The following is a 19719-nucleotide window of genomic DNA, read 5'->3' on the forward strand; positions in this document are numbered from 1 at the left end:
CGGCCGCTTCCCTCGCTGCCCGCTGCGCTCCCTGCCCGCTGCCCGCGGCGCTGCCGCAGCCTCCGCGGACGCGCCCCCGCGTCTCGGCCGCCCGCCCCGCGGCCAGCCGAGCCCGTGACTGCTCCCCCGCTCCGGCCCTTCCCGCGGCGGAGGGGGAGTGTCCTGGGCGGCGCGCACATCCCGGCCCAGCCCAGCGCGGCGGCGGCGGCGGCGGCCGGGGAATGGGCAGCCGCGGGGAGCAGAAGCGCCGGGCGGGCGGCGGAGCGGGCGCGCTGCCGGGGCGCAGCCGGCGGCGGCAGCGGCGGCCGGGCATGGGGCCCCCGGGCGGGCGCGGCCGCTCCAGCGCCCGCGGCAGCCTCCAGGTGAGGGCCGGGCGAGGGAGGGGGGACGCGCCGCGACCGGCCAGCGAGCCCGACCTCGCACGCAGCAGCGAAATTGGCAACAAATTGGCAAAAAAGCACCAAAAAACAACCAAACAAGCCAGACCGTGTATGCGTGGATATTTTTGTTGGGTCTTTTTCTTTCCAAAGATCAGGGCAGCCGCGAAAAGTTTATGTTTGTTGCTGCTGCCGGCGCAGGTTGTGGCACAGAGCCGCGGAAAAGCGAATGGGTGATGAGGAAGAGGGTAAGGAGGAAAAATTTCCTCCGTGCAGACGATGCCTGAAGTTACTTTCGGGGAGCTCCCTTCCATCTGTGTGTAGCGGGCGACACGCTCGCCAGCGCGGGCAACTTGCTCCGCGCAGCCCCTCCGCTCCGCGGCTCCTCTGCGCCGCTCGCGTTGTCCGCCGGCAGCAGAGGGACCCTGCGGGGTGGCGCAGGGGTGGCCGAGGACCCGTCACGGCGGGGCTGGAGCCGCCTGCTCCGCGGCCACAGGAGGCAGGGACGCCCCCGGAGCGCGGCAGCTCCGCCGGGACCCCCGCGGGATGCGCGGAGCGGGCCGCCTCCCCGCTGCACCGCGGGACCCGTGAACATGCGGGAAAAACAGCTTTCGGGACGGGGCTGGGCGTAGGGGCAGCGAAGGACGCGTTTCGGGTTTCTGCTCTGTAAGGGGAAGGGGTCGAGCAAATGTTTAGGGATGAGCAAGAAGATATCCCGGTTTGGGATGCGGTTGTGGTTGGGAGGAAAGGTGCCGCTGGGTGAGACGGGGACGAGCTTGGGGCGGGGGCAAGACAGAGAATGGCACGTCGGGGCGCAAGTGCTACTGGGGGGCGGGGGGAGGCAGGGTGCCCCTGGGCCATCCTGGCACTGCGTATTTGCTGTGGGGGATACAGCTGGTGTTGCCTGGAGGGTACAGATGGTGATGCCCTGGAAGTAGCTTCTGTACTGGGAGGGTGGTGGGGAGAGGAAGTGTAGCTTCATGTTGCAGATGCACCACTCGCTGCTCGAAGTGGCAGTGGGGGAGGCAGTGGGCGGGGGGAAGCTCCAGCCCTTCCTCACACCCCTGTGCTTCTCTCTTCTCAGCACTTGCTCCTCTTCCTGCTCTTCGTTGGGCCTTTCAACTGCTTTGCCAGTTACAGCCGCGCCACTGAGCTCTTCTACAGCCTCAACGAGGGGCTGCCTGCTGGGGTGCTTATCGGCAGCCTGGCCCGTGACCTGCGGCTCCCAACGGCTGGTGGCCAGCATGCTGCATCTCTGCAGCCCCCACTTTCCTTCACCCTGGCCTCCCATGGCTTGGGGGGGCAGTATGTGCAGCTGGACAACCGCTCTGGAGAGCTGCACACCTCAGCGGTGGAGATCGACAGGGAAGCTCTATGCGTGGAAAGCAGCGGGGCCACCATCTTCGGGGAATCGACTGCCGTCTCTTCTTCCTCCTCCTCACCAGAGTCGTGCCTGCTGCTGCTGGATGTGCTGGTACTGCCACAGGAGTACTTTCGCCTGGTGAAGGTAAAAATTGCTATCCGTGATGTCAACGACAATGCGCCCCGCTTCCCTGTGCCCAACATCCGCCTCTCGGTGCCTGAGAATGCCCCTGTGAACACCCGCCTGGCTATTGAGCACCCTGCCCTTGACCCTGACATGGGCACCAATGGTGTCCAGACCTACCGCCTGCGAGATAACTATGGTGTCTTCACCCTGGATGTGGAGGAGAATGAGAACGGGGAGCGGACTCCCTACCTGATTGTTATGGGGGCACTGGACAGGGAGACGCAGGACGAATATGTGACAGTCATCGTCGCTGAGGATGGGGGGACTCCGCCACTCATGGGTAGTGCCACCCTCACTATTGGCATCAGTGACATCAATGACAACTGCCCCCAGTTCAATGACTCGCAGCTCAATGTCACTCTTTATGGGAATTCCAGCCTGGGGACACACGTGGCTACTGTCCATGCGGTGGACATGGACCTTGGATCCAATGCCCAGATTACCTATTCCTATAGCCAGAAGGTCCCCCAGCCATCCAGGGACTTGTTCCATCTGAATGAAAGCACAGGAGCCATCATACTCTCCACTAAAGTTGATGGGGACACTCCAAGGCTACACAGGCTGATCATACTGGGCAATGGTCCTGGCTGTATTCCTGCTGTGATTACAGTGCTGGTGACCATCATCAAAGTCATGATGAGGCCACCTGAAGTTGTTCCTCGTTTCATAGCTAATGAAGTGGAAGGGGTGGTCTACTTAAAGGAACTTGAGCCTATCAACACACCTATAGCATTTTTTACCATCAAAGACCCTGATGAAAAATACAAAGTCAGTTGCTATTTGGATGGTGATGGGCCTTTCAGACTTTCACCGTACAAGCCATACAACAATGAATACCTGTTGGAGACCACGAAGCCTTTGGACTTTGAGACACAGCAGCTGTATGAAATCTCCGTAGTTGCATGGAACTCGGAAGGATTTCATGTCAAGAAAGTTGTCAAAGTACAGGTTCTGGATGACAATGACAATTCCCCAGTTTTCTCTGAACAACTGATAGAATTGTCCATTGAGGAGAACAATGTTCCCAATGCTTTTTTGACCAAACTGCATGCTACTGATGCTGACAGCGGAGAAAGAGGGCAAGTATCCTATTTCTTAGGTCCTGATGCCCCTTCCTATTTTGCTTTAGATAAAACCACAGGAGTTCTTACAGTTTCCACCCAGCTGGACAGAGAAGAAAAAGAGAAATACAGATACACTGTCAAAGCAGTAGATTCTGGATTCCCTCCAAGAGAATCAATAGCAACTGTCACCATCACTGTATTGGATAAAAATGATAACAGTCCAAGATTTATTAATAAGGATTTCAGTTTTTTTGTGCCAGAAAACTTTCCAGGTTTTGGTGAAATTGGAGTTATAAGTGTGACAGATGCTGATGCAGGGCAAAATGGATGGGTTGCCCTTTCAGTTCTGAATGGAAGTGATATTTTTGTTATAGATACTGGAAAAGGAGTTTTGAGAGCTAAAGTCTCCCTGGACAGGGAGCAGCAAAGCTCCTACGTTCTGTGGATTGAAGCAGTTGATGGTGGTGATCCTGCCCTGTCTTCTACAGCAAAAATAACTATCCTTCTTCTGGACATAAATGACAACCCTCCTTTGGTCTTGTTTCCTCAGTCTAATATGTCTTACTTGTTAGTCCTTCCTTCTACCCTTCCTGGCTCTCCCATCACTGAGGTCTATGCTGTCGATAAGGACACTGGCATGAATGCAGTCATAGCTTACAGTATCATAGGAAGAAGAGGCCCTCGGCCCGAATCATTTAGGATTGACCCCAAAACTGGTAATATCACCTTGGAAGAGTCACTGATGCAAAATGACTACGGCCTCTATCGGCTGCTTGTAAAAGTTAGTGATCACGGCTACCCGGAACCTCTCCACTCCACTGTCATGGTGAACCTTTTTGTCAATGATACCGTCAGCAATGAGAGCTACATCGAAAGTTTGTTAAGGAAGGAGCCTGATATCAGTGTAGAAGAAAAGCAGCCACAAATATCCATCGAGCCTACACATAAAAAAATGGAGTCAGCATCCTGCATGCCTACCTTGGTAGCTCTTTCAATAATAAGCTTGGGTTCAATTGCTTTAGTAACAGGGATGGGAATTTACATTTGTCTAAGAAAAGAGAAAAAGCATCACAGAGCAGATGAAAACTTGGAAGTACAAATCCCATTAAATGGAAGAATTAACCTGCACATGTTGGAGAAGAAACCAGTGGAGATTTCTAACATATGATGTTTCTTTGTGTATAAGTGCAACATTTGAAAAACCCTGGAGGACACTAAAACACCTAGCTGTAGGTTGTATTGACAGAGATTGCAATGAAGGACTGCTAATTTATAACTTAATAATATTATAATTGTAAATAGCTGTTTACAGTTTTTTAAATTCAATTTCAGTGTACAGCTTTTTTATGAAACGTTAGTAACTAACAGCTAGCACCCTGACTATAAAAACATGGACATCATTTCCAGCTTTCATAAATCAGTAAGATCAGTGAACATGAAAAGGGTGAAGGTAAGATGATTCTTTTAAACTCAAGTTTTAAAAGTCTTTTTAACCACGAGAGGGCATCAGATGCTCCTGAGCAGGGAACTGTTCGAGGTACTGTCCATGAGATAAACAGAATATATTTTAAATATATTGATTTTAATATAAAATACGTATTGGCATACAGACATTTAACTGCTACAAAAAAAAAAATGTCTGTCCCAATGTATGTATAATAAAAAGAATAAATATGTTAAAATGCACTAGTAATGAAAACCAGAATGTTTATTACCTCACAAGTAAAGCTTAACAGTAGGGTAGAAGAGGCATTAACAAGAAGTGCAATTCCTATTGAGCAAGAATGCAAGATATTGTAATGAGAATCTGAACTGCTGTGACATATCATTCATTTTTCACCAGATTCCACTCTCATTATCATTTTTTCAGCAATCTGCTGGTCATTTTTATGGAAAAATTATATTTAATATTTCCTAAAGCAAATAATGAAAGAACCCCATCCTCATCCTCATAAACATGCCAGATGCAAGGAAGCAAGGGAATGGCTAAATCCTTAGTTGTCACAAAAGTGGTGGTTTTTTTGTACTTTGAGCAATCTGTCAATAGTACTCCATTAGTTGGGTTGTGCAGTAGATTTTTGTTATGTGTTATTTCTGAACCTGATCTGCCAGATGAAAACAAAAATCACTTCATATTCTAAGGAATTGTTGGACTTTTTTTTTATTCTGACTGTTGCTCCTTTCTGGATTGGTATTTTATGTGAAAGATCTTGTTTCTGACTTTTGGCGACCATTCCTGGCTCCTTTTCATTGGCTTTGATTTTGGATTAGATCCAAAATCTAACTTGTAAGACTGGTGGCATATTTTCTTGGTAATTTATTCTTTGCTGTATCCTCTGCAACAAAGCAGCAATTTTATCAGTGATGTATTACTTTCACTTCATTTTAAGAGCTGAGAACTATCTTTTGTATGATGATTGCATCAAATTTCTCTGTGTGAACAAGATAAATTAGTGCTATGCTTAAAAATTATTATTTTGATTTCTTGCATCATATGTCTGTAATGTACCAAAAGTGTTTATATGTCTGCAAATTAAAGCTATATATTTTCATAATAACTTATTCTCTCTCTCCTAGAATTTTAATTATAAAGCTAAATATTTTTTCAGTTATAAGAAATGCATTTTTCACAAGTTCTTAGGTGCTGGCTATCTTGTCTGACATGTCATAATACTTTCACAAATTAATATCTTTCAAAGTCATTAATGACAGTTTATGCTGTGCTTCTTGAAATTACCAACAAAGACAGCTGTGTGTCAGCTGATGTAAGTGGTGAGGCAGCTTGTACCTGTTTTGAAAGTAGAAAATGCAATTTGAGGCAGTTTTTAATTTTTCTCTCTGTGACTGGCACATTACCTTGAACCTACTGAAATATTAGGGCTTCTAATAGATATTGATTGTACTTAGTCAAAGTAACAGTATTAGCAGGACACCCATAATTTTGCCATCCTGGCTATAGGAAAAATATTTTTTTTTCAGGTTAGAATATTTTATGTTGGGGCATGATTTGATAGCTGTGTTTCATGAAAATTAATTCAGCCTGTCAGAGCTTTGTGGTCAATCAACTCTTTTCCTTTATTTTCATCTTATCAAAATAGAAAAATGGTATGTATCCCTGAAATGCATTTGGCACAAAAAGACTTTGTTTCATATCTCTGAAGAAAAATTACATTATATCTTTGGAAACAGCTTCAGTATCTGTAATACACAGTATTGCTGTGGTGATGAAGCTAGATCCTCTGCATTTTTCTCTTCAGTAAGGAGGCAAGGTAACTGAAAGACAGTATTATTTTCATTGCTCTTCTCTTATTTCAATTAGCAGTCCAATATATTCTCAGTGCAGTTTAAACAGGAGCAAACCCAAGACTTAAGAAATACAGTAAAAAAACTAATCCCAAACCTTCGGTGTGTGTTCACAGGGCAGATACTTTTATTCAGGTTTGACAAAGACATAGTCTTGACCCTGTTTGATTAAGCTTTGGTTAAGCATGCTGTTCTTGTTGCCTTTTTTTTCTGTTTGTTTGTTTAGATGAAACATGTTCCTAATGCGCAATAAAATGTAATGTTACGAGCCTGTTAAAGCCAAAGTACTGCTCGTGAAGCATTTCACTTATGATTTTCTACACATTTAAAGAAAATGGGTTTAAAATTACACCTTCAGTCATATCAGCACTTACTTGTGCAAAGGAATTTATACTAAGACCTCACAGAACACATTTTTTGCCTTCTGTGAGTAGCCTTTCTTTTGGTAACGTTGCTGAAAATGGCAAAATATGCAGTGAGCTGGGTTTTTACTCCATATTTTGTCTTACTTGAAAAACATATAGCTATGAACACCAAGTGTAATAGTTAAACCTGCAATGTTTAACCTACCAATGATTAAAAAACAACAGAATAGGATTCTCTACATTTATTGAACCTGAAAATTTCTTCCTAAAATAATGCTCTTTCTCAGCTTTAAAATTCTCTATACTGGCTGTATAGCAAACATTTCTGTGACGTTTCTGTTTCCAAAGTATCCCTTACTGAAATTCCTTTCACATGAAAACACATTTTTAATGAGTATAACTGAAGTAAATTAGACTCAGTTATAAAAGGCCTATTTTATTACCACCTTGTGCAGTGCATTTGCCAAAATATATGCAAATCTTGTTGACACTGGTAGTTTAGCTGGCACAAAAATAAATGCCTCATTCATTTACAGTATCTACTGATCAATCTTAAAGTGAGTGCCCTTTGTACATTTTTATAAAAAATGAGATTGTCCTAAGTTTTGTATTGCCAAAGTATCCTGAACTTGCTATGTAAACACTTTTTCATTTTAATTAACAAATTAAATAATGAAAGACAAGAAATGGGCAGTGAGCCCAGTTGCAGTGGACAGAGAAAATCAGTCTTCTCTTTCTCCTTCATTTTATTCTTTTTAGAAGAACTCTTTGAAGTTACTGTTTTGAAGCAAAACTAACAGAACACCTGGCTGAATATCAATAAAGGATGAGATGTAAAAGTGTGGAAAGAGAATTAGAGCTCTTTGCTTTTTGTTGTATCAAAACTCAGAAAACACTTAATCTTATGGTCATTTATTTCCATTTTTCAGTATCGGGATTCAAACATGCAACTGTGCCATAATCTACTGGCAAGAATGTAAAAAGCTGCCACTCTCTTAGCAGGACATCCAAGGAAAGGTGCAATATGAGCAAAACTAGGCCTCCCTGACAGCAGTGACAAATCTTTGATTACTGGCTGGGGTTTCATTGCAAATTTTCTGCCCCTTACTGCTGCTTTGGGAAGATTGCATTAAAGTACTCAAACACAGGAATTTAATGGGTAGTCCATGACAAATATTTCACCTCCTGGTTCAATGCAATGAAATTTCTGGGAGCAGTGGCCTGCATCACAAAAATATCTTTCAGTTTGGTGTAAGTGGAGATACAAGGCACTTCTGCCACAAAGAAATCAGCAGCTTAATATGCAGAGTGTTTATTTTCATAATTCATGGCTTATCAGAACCATGCTGAAAGTTGACTGACACCTTCCCTATACTGTGCTTCTCACCATCTTTCCACAGACATTAGCTTCTTTGTATATTCCTCTCACCTGTGTAATTTAGGGAGGAAAACAATGCAAAACAATTAATTAGCCAGCTGAAACTAGCAGCTTTGATTTAGACCACTCTTCTTCAGAACTGGAGTTTGAGGAACTGTTTAGCTCCATTACCAAAATAATTTGAATTTAAAGGAGATGTCTAGTGAAACTTGAAGTAAAAATAAACATATTTGGCACCCCCATTTCCCATAGAGTAGGTTCATATAGTTTTTATTTGTTGCCCAGTGAGATAAAAGTTGCAGAAATTAGTTTTATGCTTTATTTTAATAGTGTGGGAAATATTTATAGGAAACTATTTGAAAGTTATTTGCAACGTCATAATTTACAGTTTTCTGAGTTAAAACATGCAAAAGTACTTGTGCAGGCAGCATTGCTATTTCCTTTTCACTCTCTGTACCAGACTGAACCAGCAGATAAGATAAAACTGTCATCTGCATTCTGAGATGGTGAGATTCCAGGATTTCAGCTCACAAAGTTATACAGCTCTGTTTTTCACATTATGGATGAGAAAAATACTTTTATACTACAGATTGGTAGCTTGCATAATCTTTCTGATATGTTCTATCTGAATGTTTCAGTGATTTGTGCTATATTTGCATTTTAGTTTCCTTACAAGAGTGAATTTTAAAGGCTAGATTTCAACTCTTAAGTTTTTCTGATGAGAGTACCTTGAACAGGTGCTTAGAAAATATTGTTCTGAATGAAGAAATGTTGAATCATTTATAATGCAGTCATTTATTCCACTGCTTGTAAAAACAAATACAGGCTTATGGGTTGAAGTTGCAGGTTTTCATATTGCTAGCTAACACTTCTGGCAAGTAGCAAACACCTAACTGAAACACATTTTAAGGAATTATTTCAAATCAAGAGGACTCACATTTTAAGCATCAAAATAGAAGTCTGTGTATTCCCAGCGGCCCTGGCAGCAGTGATTTAATGTAGTGTACTATTTCGTCCTGTTTTCCATCTTAAAAGTTTGGGTGAAGTATTCATACTCAGAGCAAGCCAGTGAGATGAGAACTCATCTCTTTGTGCATAACAGGAGTGACAGCTTGATTTCTCTATCTGTGTGCCAGTATCTAATGCTATCTGAGGTGCCTTAAGGTATCCCCCTGGCTTTGAGCTGCTCCTGGGGAGGAGTGCAGGCTCTCTCTCAATGAGCCATCACATATGCCAGCTCAGTGCAGATGCTTTGGCTGTTTTAGAAGGTGTTCAGTAAATGCTAATGTATGTTGAATTGAGTGTTCTATGTGATTTGTCTCCATATTTATGCATCTATGTTGGCATTTCCACTGAGCTTAGAGTCTGAGCTTCCATTATAATCTGTGAGTTTCATCAGCACAGGCAATAGATCTAGAGAGTGCTTCAGTTTGTGCTAAAGTGGGAATTCAGACAAGGTTTAGCTGCTCTGAAAATTAGTATCAAGAGCTATCTGGATTGCCCTTGAGCATCTCAAGGTTTGGCACAGTGCTGTCAGGGAGTCCTGTGCATTTCTAGAGTAGTAGCTAGGTGCCAGGAGAGCAAAGCAGCTAAGATGATGTGAGAAAACTATGGATAGGCATGCATATCCACATATGGTGGTGACACAGTGAGTGTATCACCCTTTCAGCTCCACTGAGCAGAGCTTGACAGACTATAACAGAAACATAAAGCATAGATCAGAGATATCTGGTACTTAGTATCAGAGCCAAAAAAAGGGCCTGCAAGCCTAAAATGTAACCACTATCATAACTGACTGATAACCTCTGAAATCTAAATTCTTCCCATGTAGTAGTCCATGCAAATCACTCCTATAGGACACTGTAAAAGGTGTACCTTTGATTTATATGATGGCAGAGCACTCAGTGCTGAGGTAAGAAAATTTTTCTATTTTTCAAATGTTTTCAGTTGTGTATTTGGAGCTGATACTAACAGGAACTCTCTTTAGACTTCTTTTGGAAACTGAGATATTGCTTTTAATATAAAGACTCAAATGTTAAAATCTTCCAAGCCTGAAGAGACATAATCATGCTTTGTCTACTAGAGGAGCATTCCATGGAAATGGAGATACTTGGCCTTGAAACACTTTTAAAACTTTTCTTTAAACAATCAGTTACAGTTGAGAGGTGAGAAAACCAGGGAAAACACAGTTCTGTGCTTTTTCCTCCGTGATGAGCAGACTCTGATATGCACACAGACACACAAAAATTTGAAAATGTTACTTTAGATATTTTTCAGACTTAATAGTCTCCTCAATGTTCAGAATTATTTCAAAACTATTACCTTTATTTTTGCTGTAATTGTATGAAAATTACAACCTCAAGACATTTATGGGATAAACGTTGGTCATCCTCTGTCTAAGGCTCTATTTTCCAAGGAATGTATTTATAATGGGTCTGGCTGATGGTACAAAGCAGAACTGCTTCTCAGGAGGTGTTCAGGACAGATGGAAATAGAAAAGTACTGAAGACAGCAAGAATTAATAAATTCAGTCCTTTTCTAAGATTGCACGTGAGAAACAAAAATAAGTGGTAAGAAACAATAAAGAATTTTTCTGGATGTACTGGATTTACTGTGTATCATCAGCAGTTTTAAGCATCCTCTTTCAATGATTGCTCATCCTTTTTCTTAACCTCTAAGGATGAGAGCTTCTTGTAGAGCTTTAGTACCTCCTGACACAATTTACTAACACAAAATATATTAAAAACTGATTCGCATTGTCAGCAGGTCACAATTGTATAGAGAAATCACGACTTTGATGAGAATATTTTTTAAGTGTCAGTTTTATTATGATAATAGCATTCCCTTTTCCTGGTGCTTTTCTGTAGTGTTATTATATTGGGTGCATTCATTTTTGCTAACGCAGAACTAAACTGTATTATTAGAAATATTTGCATCTTCTCAGCCAATATAGAAGCTGATACTATGACATAATTTTTCCTGTGAATGCCATTAAAGTAATGAGAACTTTTTTTGCAATAATATACAGATAGCAGATGTCCTTCTGTCCTCACTTTCCTAAAGTGCATAATGACAGGGTAACCTTCTTCGTTATGAATAGAATAAACATATTGTTACAATAGGACAAGAGGGCTCAGATATAACCCTGTGTTAATATCGTGTACATCCTGCAGATGTTTTCACAAATGGTTCCCTTGTATATCTCTGTAGAAGCTGTAGAAGTTGCCTACTCATTTTGAGAGTGTCTTATTTTTTTTGTTATAAGTCATAAGAGAAAAGCAAAGGCCACACTATTATACTGGTGTTCTCTTTTATTTGTTTCTGTTTACCTAGGTAAGTTTATCTGGACTAAAAACACAAAGATACTTGCCTTTAACTGGCTTTTCTTTGAATTTGAATTTTGAAACAACATACACAAAGTTAGGCACCTAAAATATAGATATGCAAATATCTGAGAAAGCAGTAAAGGAAGGTAGCATGCAGGAAAAAGAAATGTTTTGGAGTAACACTCAATCTTGAAGTTTTAACATAAGGTAATGAATGTATTAATCTCCTCAAGGATATTTTTCAGTTTTTTGAGACACAATGAAAAAAATTCAGTCATTTCAGCTGTATGTACATGGGGCACACCGTCACAGTCTTTGCTGCAGTCCTTTCAGAAGGTATCTTCATCTCTCACTAAGGTAAATCCAGTTTAAAAGTGTTCAACTATTCATATTAAACTGTAGTTTAATACGGAAAAATCAAACCAACTGATACTGTCCATCCCCATTCAGCTACTTTGAAGGCATCAAAAATTAAGTATTTCAGGGTCGGAATATTTGTATTCATTATAAGTTCCATTTGATATTGTCTTTGATATTGATATCTATTTTTGTGTTATTATCAGCTATGATATGGAATTGTAAGACCATTACAGAGCATTCAAATATTTTTCTCTTAATATTATTTTTAGAGCCTGGTAGTATTTTGTCATTTTCCAAATAAACTTTTAGATTTTGGCTTGTAATATAATGAAATTAAAAACTGCTAAAGGCTGGTATTTCAGTATTAACAGCATCCAAAAATGCCAAATCACGAGTGATTCCCAATACAGATTCATGTAGTCCAAACTTAATAGATCTGTATAGGCAATTTGGAAGTACACACATCTCAGTTTGCTTCTCTAATCAAGGAAACTCTACAAGTCTCTTGTTGCAATGTAGGTGGCTTATGACTTCTCAGTTCACAGCAGGAAGACATTACAGCAGAGCCCTCTCAAAGGCACCTCGCTTAAATATTTGAAATTAAACAGAGTGAATCTAGATTACGTATTAGAACAAGAGAGAACCAAGTGTCATATTTCTCTTTCCCAGTTACAGGGGATGGGAAACACTCCTAAAGTGGTGCCACATATAAAATCTATGCTGAGACAACTTCCTTTTCCAAGTATGGAAGTTTTTGTGTTGGTGTTTACTTGTTTTTTTATTTAATCTTTGTAGGCATGGAAGTAAATTTATTTGAAGTGATCGGGACAGCTAAGTTTGATGCAACTGGCAGGTTTTTGCCATGTCACTTTTTGAAAAAAATGAAAACCCACAAATCATAAAAAGAATGAAATATAGCAGGCATAGAAGCAAGGAGGAAAGGAGTCTCTTTTCCACTCTGTCTTCTTAAGTCTGCAGGTGACAGATGGCAGTGTGCTGAGTATGCAGTTCTTCAGTGGAAGTTGTACCTGTGATAAGAAATACTGTGTGGGAATTACAAAACCAATATGTGTAAATCTGCTCAAGGGGAGTGAAAAAACCATCCTCCTAGCCTAATAAATATGTACAGATTACTGGTAAGAATTTGACCTGTTGCATGGGTCAAATATAGCACAACAGTTTATATATCATTGCCTCTTCAGCGTGTATCAAAAAGCAATAGACAAAACAATTTTTGAGCCATTTTACCATTTTACTTTTATAGCAAAACAGTGTTTAGAAATAATTTACTTGAGTTCAGGCTACTTTTGAATTGAGTGTTTTGCAAGGTGATCTGGGTGAAAAAACCAAACTTGATATGTGAAACTACTCTGCAAAAGACATGAAATTTTCACAAATTCTTTTGAGATAATGATTAACAATAAGCTACTGTAAAATTGAATTTTTTTTACCCTGTTATGGGGATTTTGTCACTTTCCATCAACTTTCATGAGCTAAAAGAATTTAAAAATGGGAATAGTGAACAATTCAAAACTATCTGAAATTTATTAAAGACAATGAAAGGAAGGGCCCTTTAAAGCAGTTCCACTATGGATCAAACTGAAATTACTTAGTAGAAATAATAATATGCATTAGGCCATACTTCATTGAAATTTGGATGCATAAGTACTTTACATATGTTTTAAAGGAACTGTCAATAATTTTTATTGAGCCAAATACAACTCCTCGCATCCTCCCCTCCTTCCTCCCCCCTCGCCCCCCCCAAAAAAAAAGGGGAAAAAATAAAATATTTAAAAGAATACCAAGAAATTAGATCTACCTGGGAGCAATAAAACAAGATCCTGAAGTGGTCAAAAAAAAAGAAGAAACAGTATCAGCAAAAATTAATATAGAGAAGGTATAAAAACTATCAGAGGAACAATTGTGGGTGAAATGAAACACAAATATGAAAAACTTAAGTTTTTAAGAATTCATATGTAAGTAAAAGAGAAAAAAGCCCAAACATCATGCAACCAGATGTGCATGGATTTGTTCCTTTTTCTTTGGTTTATAGAACAGCTGCCTGTGACTCTGAGTGAATAACACCTCAGTTCCAAGTGTTCTATATATTGGTTCATTAATATGTTCACCCTCCTTTGATTTCACAAAAAGGTTTTTTTTTCTTTGATATATAGTGCTGTGATTACTCATCATTTCTTAATGACATGATTGTGACCTTTTGCTGGCAACAAACAGAGGGGAAGTTTGAAAGATAAATATGTGTTGAGTGAAACTTCTGGCATATGCTTAAGAGCTGAAGATCCCAGGAGAAGAGAAGGTAACATATGGGAGAGTTAACACAGGTAGATGCGAGACATAAAACTAGAATAAAATAAAGATGCTGCTCTAAGAATTCAATCAATTATTATTAATGTTGGACAACTAACAAAATTGCAGTAGACCATGAAATGAAAACAAACCAACAAAATTATGGCAGAAAATTCCTGGGTCCAGCAAGATGCCTTTTCCTTTGAGAATACAACTAAGTAGTGAGTTTGGACACCCAGCTATTAGTTCAAACTTGGTAACTTCAATTTAGCTCAAATTTGTAAAACAAATTAGTCTGAAAGGTAGTTTTTAAGGCACAGATACAAAAAAAAAATTCTGGAGGACAAACTGGTTCTCCTTTCCACCTAAAAGCACAGAGATATTCCAGGGTACTTTTCTACCTTTTTAATGAGTCTCAATTTCATCTGCAGTCTTTGAACATAGTCTCTATAACAGGGATTTGAACCACTGCTTTTCCATAAAAGAATACTTTATCTATTGAAGTGCACTGAAGTGGTGAGAGAAATCCTCATTCACCTGGTAATGAGTGGGAAAGAAATTAAATTCTTTATTTCATAAGGATTAGACTTTATTTCCCATACCAAACAGAATACTGAACAACAGACACCAGAGTTGAACCTTTTTTTCTAGATTCGTTGGCAGTTAATCTGTTTAAATTACAGAAAAACTAGAAGAATAAAGATGTCATACCAATACTTAGAAAGGTTAGATGTAGTTTACAAGTAAAGTAATACATAAAACTTAGGTAAAATTAAAAAAAAGCTGTTGCGTAATTAACACGATAGTGAACTGGGGCCTCTAGTTTAAGGACATGGACCTAATAGAGTGAGTCCAGAGAATGACTAAGTTGATCACAGGGCTGGAACACCTCTCCTGTGAAGGCAGGCTGAGAGGTTGTTCAGCCTGGAATAGAGGAGCCTTTGGGGAGACCTAAGACCACCTTTCAGTACCTTAACGGGGCCTACAAGACAGTTGGAGAGGGATGTTTTACAATGAAATGAAGTGATAGGACAAGAAGGAATGGCTTTAGCCTGAAAGAGGGTAGGCTTAGATTCAAAACTAGGAAGAAATTTTTCACTGTGAGGCTGGTGAGGCACTGGAACAGGCTTCCCAACAAAGTTGTGGATTGTCCAGCCCCGGAAGTATTCAAGGCCAGGTGGGACGGGGATTTAGCAGGGTCATGTAGTGACAGGGGTCCCTGCCTGTTTTACAGAGTGTTTGAACTAGACAATCTTTAGAGTCCTTTTCAACCCAAACCATTCTAGGATTCTGTGAATTAAAATATAAGAGTATATAGCAATCAATCAAAGTAGAAATGATCTTGTGCAAAGTTCATTTTTTCAACACAGTGAATTGGAATTTACTCTTCAATTAAATTATAAGTTTTGTGAAGTCAAGGTGTAACAGTCAAACTAGTATAAGTTGTTTGACTTCTAAATAAATTATGTACTTCAAAAGTTAGTATTATGTGATTTCAATAAAACAAGTTTAGCAAGCTCTAAAGTAAATGCAGTTACTACCCCTTAATGACAGATGTCAGGCAAAAGGTCTTCAGTGGGAAAATGTCCTTTAATTTTAAGTTTTATTGGCAGATTCTGTGTATACATGTTTTAATTTTATATTCCTTAATAAAACTTGAATGAATAAACAAGTCCACTTGTACTCCAATGTAATGCCATAAAGATGTGAAATAGAAAAAGTAAAAGAAAGAAAAAACCCTAGGTTTTGGGCGGGGTGGGGGGGGGGGGGGCGGGGGCAGGTTTCTGTTCTTGTTCTGTTCTTTTCTGTTCTTTCACAAACAGAAAAGTAAAAACAGAAATAGAGAAATAATAGTATTCGCTACAAGGCATTAGAACAGTGCTGAAACATTGTATCCATTTTTTTGGTTACATTTTAAAAAGTCATGTAAAAATCAGGGATATGTAGATAAGTCACAAATTTATCTTGAAATTAAGAGCAAATTAATTAATTTGAGAGACTGGAGAGTTAGTCTATTTAATTTTCTTAACAGAAATAATGGACTGATTCCATTGAAAAGAAGTTCTAAACACAACACACTTTCTATTGTAGAAAAAATAAAGGAGTAAAAGTAGACATTTGGTATCTCTAGATCAAAGCTGAATGACATTCTGAAATGTAACCTGAAACAGTCAGGTACAATTACCTGAGATTTAAACATACTTATTGCACTAAATATCGTGTGTTTGTAACTTCTGATGAACAAGGGGCACACTTGATGTAGTGACGTGGTGCTAGATGTTTTGACACTACGATACACATTGATTTTATATTACCTTGTTTCACCTCTTTTCCTCTCTCCCCCTCCCCATGTTAGTGGAATGGTTAGATGAACAAACTAATCTGTTAATGTATCTGAAATCAAATACAAGTGATATTTTCAAAGAATTTCAAAGAAAACCACTTTATTACAAAGTGTGTGATACGAACTTTGAGCTGCAGCAATCACAATAAAACCTATGGTTGTCTAGACTACAGGGACAGATTTTAAATAGTGAATACCCTTTCTTTACATATTCACTAATTGATATGACTACTAGTTAACAATCACTGGTTAACAATCACTGTAATTATTGAATACTTAGAGTAAAAAAGTAGGCAGTGAGGAAAAAAAAGATCAGTCACTGGGAATACTCCTTGGGATAAGATAAAAAAATAGTGAAGGACATGGTTTGTCATACATGTGTAAATGACCTTTCCCCATAATCAATCTCCTTATGTAGAACTACTTCTAGAGAAGTAAACTGAATACAAATGTGTCAATATAACTTTGCACATTATTGAAATTTTCATTTTATCTAAATTTTAAGCAAGTAATCTCTTCTGTCTCTTCTCACCCTGCAGAATTAGCTGATGGAAAGTACAAGCACAGGGGTCTAGTGAGCATTAATGTTCATGCATGTTTAGTTGTGCAGGCATACATGCATACAGATGTGTGACACACATGAAAGCTATATGGCACGAAGCCTAAATTGTAGACATACATTTCAACTCAGCAAATAAACTGTACAACTTTATTCTAGTCTGTCTGGAAGCCTTGTCTCTTGCACAAATGACCCTCCTACTGCTAACTCATAGTTTAATCACTTTTTCTGAACAGCCTGGCTCTCTGGTAGTTTCATCAACCTTGGTTAAACTGAGGGGAACCACTCTTTGAAATTCAGAACAGGGCCATTGTGGATTCCATGCAGAGGAGGGAGGATTAGAGCAAGGATTTTTGCCCATCATTCATGTGGAAGCACCTCATACAGGGCTTTTCTTTCTCAACTCTGTAGGTGAGGTAAATTGGTGCATTAGATAGGAAAACAAGGCAGGATAGATTGGAAATAAATTTCTACTCAGCTGCATATAACTGGACAATGGATAGCACTGAAAAATTCAGTGGAATCTTAACACTCAGTAATTATTGGGCAGATGACTACAATAAATGGGTATATTAGGCAGAGGAACATAAGCAGTGCTCTGTAATTGACCTGGTTGACTTGAACTAACTCAGAAGTGATAGGTACAATATCCAACTATTGCACTTGTGGGACTGCCATTTCTCCAACAAGCAGTACTGTCACTGGTTATATACTGGCCTTATCGTTGTCCCTTTAGCTGTTCTGAAATACTTTGACAATCCTCAAGAGTTTCAAATGAAACAAATGACTGCAGTTATACAATAAAATCTTGCTCCTACTCACCTATTATCCACTGAAAATAAATCATGGTTTTAAATTGGCATCAAACATAGCCAGCTCTTCTTTTTATTGAGCTTTTATAACAATGATTCAAAATTTAATAAAATCGTTGTAGAAAGCCAGCTTTTAATTATTTTCATTCCAGTCTCACGGCTGATCTCTGTAACAGGCAATTTGCTTCCCTTTGTGTTTTAGCTGAACAGTGGGGCTCTCATTTTCCTATCGGACGTGAAAACCTGAGGAAGTAAGGTGATAAGCACTTTCAAATGGAAGTGTGTATCTTGGTTTATCTTGAGTCTGTGAGGGACATCATGCAATTCTGTGATTTACAATAATTGCTTTTTTCCTCTGAAAATGAAGCAACATATATTTGTTTGATGGTATCACTTCACTCTAGTTGTCAGTAACCACATGCTTACTAAGACAAGACTTAGCATTGCTGAAAACAATCATACTGTTAGTGTATCCACAACACATCATAGACAAAGACTTGGTCTTTCAGAGGAAAAAAATCACGTTCTCAAAGACTGCATTAGCTGGGTAGAAATGCTAGAAATCAGAAAGGATGCCTTTAGAGAAAGAAGATAAGGGACAGTGAGTTTCCTGTCTGTGGGGTGCATCTGCCTGACTTAAAGTCTTACAAGGCAAGTTGAGAAAAATATTTTAAAAAATGATAAAATTAGTTTTTCATTGACCTGGAATTAAAAGGCCATTTTCCACACAAACATATACTAATAACATTTCAGAGTTCACGAAAGATTGAAGTTTTGATTTCTTTCAAAAAAGTTAGGAAGCAAGGGAATACTATTGGAAGAGAAGATGTTATAACATTCTCTTTTATTATTTATCCTATTTACTTATTTTTCTCCCTCTGTGGAAGACTGGTATTCACTTTTTTTTTTTGCACATAGACATTTAAATCCATATCTAAAGAAAATGGTCTAATGCCCACTTTATTTAGTGTAACTGGGTGTTCTTAATCTCTTCTACTGATACTGTACTTAGAATAAACTATTAAATAGAGTTCAGATGTCTTATCTACTGGGAAAGAATAGTATCAATGAGGTGCTTTATTTGCCTGTTCATTCCCGTTCCTTTGTTTGATGACAATGAAAGCTCCTAATTTGCTGCTGATCTTTGTACCAAATTAGGCTTTCCTTTGTGGTTGGATAAATAAAGGAATATATTTATAGTTGCTATACTACATACTGGAATATTAAGTGATTTTTCTAAATGAAGGAATAATGAAAACATTAATTCAAGGTTAAGATAAAGATAGGAGGATAAAAGGAAATGAGTAATTAATGGCTAAATAACAGTAATAACTAGCTTTTACATCAAATAAAAATATCTTGTGTAATCAGTAAACCCCACACAGTGAAAAGTCAGGAGGAAGCAATCTCACAATCTCATATGTCTGTCTGCAGATACTGTAGAGTGCTTCATCTATTGTTCTGCACGTATGAGTTTTTGTAAGACACTGTATGATCATATGTGTGTAGAGAAAAATAAGTAGATAGCTGTTGAGGATCTGCCATAGTTTCTGAGCTCCATCATCCTCTACAGTGTTGGGTGGGCTGCAGCTTGGTTCTGCATTTATTTTCTTTTAAGTAGTTAACAAGAAGTTATTCTTCAGCTGATGGACTTATCAAAAGTTTTTACTCCCTTAGTCTCTCCATTAGTTTAGCTATGAAAATCTAAAATGTATGCCTCAAATGTGCTCCTCAATGCCTCCATTTGATTTGAAAATAAACTGGTTTAGAATATAGATCTTTAGTGATATTCAAGTGAGTGATCTGGCCAATGGACTCTAAGAAAGATTCTCTCTCATTTTCTTTCTTTCATATTATCATAGAATATGCTGATTTGGGAAAGACCCACAAAAATCATTGAGTCCAAAACATGGCCCTGTGCAGACATCGCAAGAATACCACTATATGCTGCCAGAACATTTTCCAAATGTTTCTT

General features: G+C 39.2%; 1 protein-coding gene across 1 annotated transcript; it reads left to right on the forward strand.

Moving 5' to 3' along the window:
• The first annotated feature begins 1075 nt into the window (after positions 1-1075).
• PCDH20 (protocadherin 20) lies at positions 1076-5548 on the forward strand. Its single transcript, XM_031506223.2, has 2 exons — positions 1076-1249; positions 1354-5548. Exons 1-2 carry the CDS (start codon positions 1076-1078, stop codon positions 4156-4158), a joined length of 2979 nt encoding a protein of 992 aa, XP_031362083.2. The 3' UTR covers positions 4159-5548.
• The last annotated feature ends 14171 nt before the right edge of the window (positions 5549-19719 follow it).

Source organism: Lonchura striata, chromosome 2 (assembly GCF_046129695.1).
Source record: "Lonchura striata isolate bLonStr1 chromosome 2, bLonStr1.mat, whole genome shotgun sequence".
Lineage (NCBI taxonomy): Eukaryota > Metazoa > Chordata > Aves > Passeriformes > Estrildidae > Lonchura > Lonchura striata.

Coding starts and splice junctions, on each gene's coding strand:
- PCDH20 (XM_031506223.2), top strand. CDS start 1,076: ATGAGCAAGAAGATATCCCGGTTTGGGATGCGGTTGTGGTTGGGAGGA. Junction 1,250..1,353: donor CTGGGCCATCCTGGCACTGC/GTATTTGCTGTG, acceptor GAGGAAGTGTAG/CTTCATGTTGCAGATGCACC.